This window comes from Dermacentor andersoni, chromosome 5 (genome assembly GCF_023375885.2).
Source record: "Dermacentor andersoni chromosome 5, qqDerAnde1_hic_scaffold, whole genome shotgun sequence".
Classification (NCBI taxonomy): domain Eukaryota; kingdom Metazoa; phylum Arthropoda; class Arachnida; order Ixodida; family Ixodidae; genus Dermacentor; species Dermacentor andersoni.
Window position 1 is genome coordinate 137504638 of NC_092818.1, and position 3702 is coordinate 137508339.

The following is a 3702-nucleotide window of genomic DNA, read 5'->3' on the forward strand; positions in this document are numbered from 1 at the left end:
AGTATAATTTTTTCAGAGATATCTACATTAGATTGAGAGCTACAGAGCATTTGCAAGAAACTGGAGACGGAAATTGTTTCGTGTCGACGTGATCTGCAGACGGGCAGACATCGACCACCGCTGGAGGGTAGCTATACGCAGCTTCACTGTAAAACAGTCTATTATTATTACTTAGGAGAGGGTACAGAAAACTATGATGCTGGACATTGCCAAAGTAAAAAGGACTACTAGCTAGTCAATCAATATACATATTGGAGTACTCTTCAAATACGTAACAGGAAAAATAATGTTACTTTTTTAGAGTGCCGCTCTTAGGCACCCATTCTTGCAACAAGCGTCAGCCTCGACGTAACCAAGCTCAACAGCAAAGGGTGAAAGAGCGAACGCGGAGCAGGATATGAAAGATGCGAGCCGCGAACAGCGAAGACCTATGAGAGCGGCCCCTTCAGTGACATGCGCGCGGGAAACTGGTGTCATGCGGAATGGCCCAACCACTTGATGCGTCCTTGTACCTGGCCTCAGCTGGACTGCTAGTTTCGTACTATCATCGATTCGTGTCAGCTCTCGCTCGCGTTTATTTGGTTCGGTCTTGTTCGCGCTTGTTTAGACTGTCATGGTTCAAGATTGTTTTTTACAATGATGAGTCTTTAACCAAGACGTCCTGATGGAAAGGTATTTAGAGACAGTGTGCCATATCCGACTCTGTACAACAAGACGGACCCCGAATACAAGGACGTGGAGGTGACATCCAGTACCCGATTCTCCTGGGCTTTGGAATGTGGCGACACCGCAGCAAAAGAGAGCACACCAACATGATTACGATCAGTGGCAACGACGTCGTTATCTTCATAAGGCATGACTTGCATTAAGAACGAAGGATGTAAACATAGTGCCGACCTGTCAGCAGACAAAGGAAAAAGCACGTGACATATCGCACCTACAGACAGGAGAGATTTTCATACTGTGACCTGACTGTCGCAGAAACTCACCGCCAGTTGATGTGGTGGCTCTACCGCAGCTGCGTTTTAATGCCAGTGGCACGCAGCGTGCGTTTTAATGGTAGTGTGTAGGGGGCTTTCTGCGGTAATGACCGCTCCGAGATAGCACCAGAGTAGCGTGCGTTGACTGTTCACCGATGACGCCATCAATAAGGCATGCAGCGAGCGATCAAAAAGTGCTGCATGAGCGGAAGTCTGACCGGAAAAATAACTTGCCACATGTGGGATTGTTTCCCACTTGCGGCAAGTTATTTTTTCATCCACTTTCATTTCCATTAATTTATCGTTTATTTCATTTATCAGGTACAAGTAATTTCCCCTATGTTGTCCTTGGTGTCAGTGTATGTTGGCCTGTTATGATATGACTAATAAAAATTGGGCCCCTTTCTTCTTGTTTAGTATTATGCTAGTCTTACAAGAAAGGGGAAGCCCTGTGCACAGTTTTTGGTTTGAAGAACTCCGATATTCATGCACTCTACAGCTAGATGATGGTGCACAGATGTCATATCCTTGGACGATCGCTTATAGGGAGACCTTTAATTTTGCATCACTAACACCAAACACAACAGCATCTACGAGTTATATTCTTGTAGCACAGTGCCAAAAATATTCTTGCTCACTGATGTTGATGTTGCCGGTGCTAGTCACGTGACATCTCATTAAGGGATCCCTAGAAGTGATTGCCCAAGAATACTGCCTCATATCAGGAGGGTGTTGCAACTGCTCTTGGAAGTGCCTGACATTCGTGGAAAAACCAACAAATCACAACTTGCCTGTGGATAACTCAACTCTTTTTTACAATCTGCCCTCTCTAGCAATATAAGTGCAACATAAGAATATGAAATGCTGCAGGTAGCACATGTCACACTATCATAAATCAATTTCATGCTTTAATGTAACTATCTTCCACATCGTGCCATGAACTTTCTAAAAGGCATTTCATGGCTATGCAGACTGGCTGGAATAATAAAACAAGATGCACATGAGACAAGATGACAGCACGCAAGAGAAACAATGAATGACACAGAAAAATATATATCAAATATGCCATTTTATCCACAAATGCTGCAGTGAGAGTTACTTCCTTGAATGACAATATAAACTTAAAATGGCTACTTGAATTCAAATATCTTCATGTGGCAGTCCGCACCTCCACTGATCATGTATTTCTGGAGCGACCAGTCTACAGCGAGCACCTTGTCCTCGTGACCCGTCATGTCATACAGCGGAGCCTTGGGGCTGCGCACGTCCCAGTGCTTCATGAACCCGTCATACGATCCAGAAACAAAGTGGTGAGCCGAGTCTGGGGCCCAGTGTACCGACGACACCCAGCCCAAGTGTGAAGAATAGGTGCACGTTACCATGGCTCCTTCCTTCAGCCTGACATCCCAGAGGCGAATGTGTCTATCTGTATGGGCAGAAATGATCTGATTAGTCAGCCTCGAATAGGAAATATCTAGAAACGCCTTGGAGCCGACCAGCTGCGTCTTCATGCCGCCCAAGTCGACGTCCCAAAGCCGCAGGGTGTGATCCATCGAGCACGTCGCCACCTCTTTGTCGTCGGTCCACTGTACGCCCGTGATGGCTTCATGGTGACCGGACAGTGTCAGCACGGGAACCCTCGTCTTCGCCTTGCCGTCTACAGTCTTCTGCTTCTTTCTGCTGCCTTCAGAGTCGTCGTGCGCTTGGTCGTATTGCGTAGTGCTGGGGTCCGCGCTCCATACCTTGAGCATCTGATCGAAGGAGCCGGTCGCGAAGTTGTTTTTATCCAAGCTAACGTCCACGCAATCAACGCTCCTTGCGTGCCCCCGACATATCTGAACCGATTCGATGGCGTTCGTCTCCTTGTTCCACTGCCACAACATCGCCGTCTCGTCGAGAGACGCACTGACGAAGGTGCACAGGGGTTCCCCTACGGAGACCCATTTCACCGACTTGATCGGGCCCACGTGGCCCGGTATGAGAAGCTTGCGCGAACCGCTGTGATCCCAAATGTGCAGGCTGTTGTCGTAGCATCCGGATAGGATACCGGCGTCCGACGTGTGCACGGCGCTGACCCAGTCGTCGTGAACGAGAGTATCAACGGGCAGCGGCGGAGGACACTTCTCGACGTACTCGACGAGAACTACGTTTTCCTGCTGTATTTTGTGTGCTTCCAAATGTTCCTGTAGGGTCTCCCGCAGCAACTCTCCCTCAATCAAGAAGTCAAAAGTTGGTTCCTCATCGTTCTCGGCGTCGCCCGACGACTCCCGCAGAAGCGTGTTGATCAGAGAGGACAACTGTTCCGGAGTTGTACTGCCGGATATAGAAAACGGTGTGTCAGGCACTGCGTAACGTTCATCCTTGGTGAAAAATTTCGCCTGGATTTGAGCGTTTTCATCCATCTTCGAGCGCGACACCGGCGACACTAGCCAAATATAAAACCTCCCGCACACGATACGCGCACGCTTTACGCCTGCTTTGCGCTCTTTGAGCGTGCTTTGCGTCTGATGGCGATGGCAGTGATGAATCTGCGACCACTGCACCGCTGCCTCATCTGGCACTAGCGCAGAATAGGAAACACAAAAATCCAGCATCTATGGTACGCGTCTCGTCGCAGCGTGCTTGATCAGTCGTAATGAGGGGCTCAAAAGATTGTTTAACACTGTTTGAGAAATACAGTTGTTTTATAGAAGTTCTTATAAGAACGCTATTTAGTGGTCAA

General features: G+C 48.1%; 1 protein-coding gene across 1 annotated transcript; it reads right to left on the reverse strand.

Moving 5' to 3' along the window:
* Positions 1–2030: 2030 nt before the first annotated feature.
* LOC126531229 (ribosome biogenesis protein WDR12 homolog) lies at positions 2031–3489 on the reverse strand. Its single transcript, XM_050178671.3, has one exon. The coding sequence runs from the start codon at positions 3380–3382 to the stop codon at positions 2111–2113; it is 1272 nt and encodes a 423-aa protein (XP_050034628.1). The 5' UTR covers positions 3383–3489; the 3' UTR covers positions 2031–2110.
* Between the last annotated feature and the right edge of the window lie 213 nt (positions 3490–3702).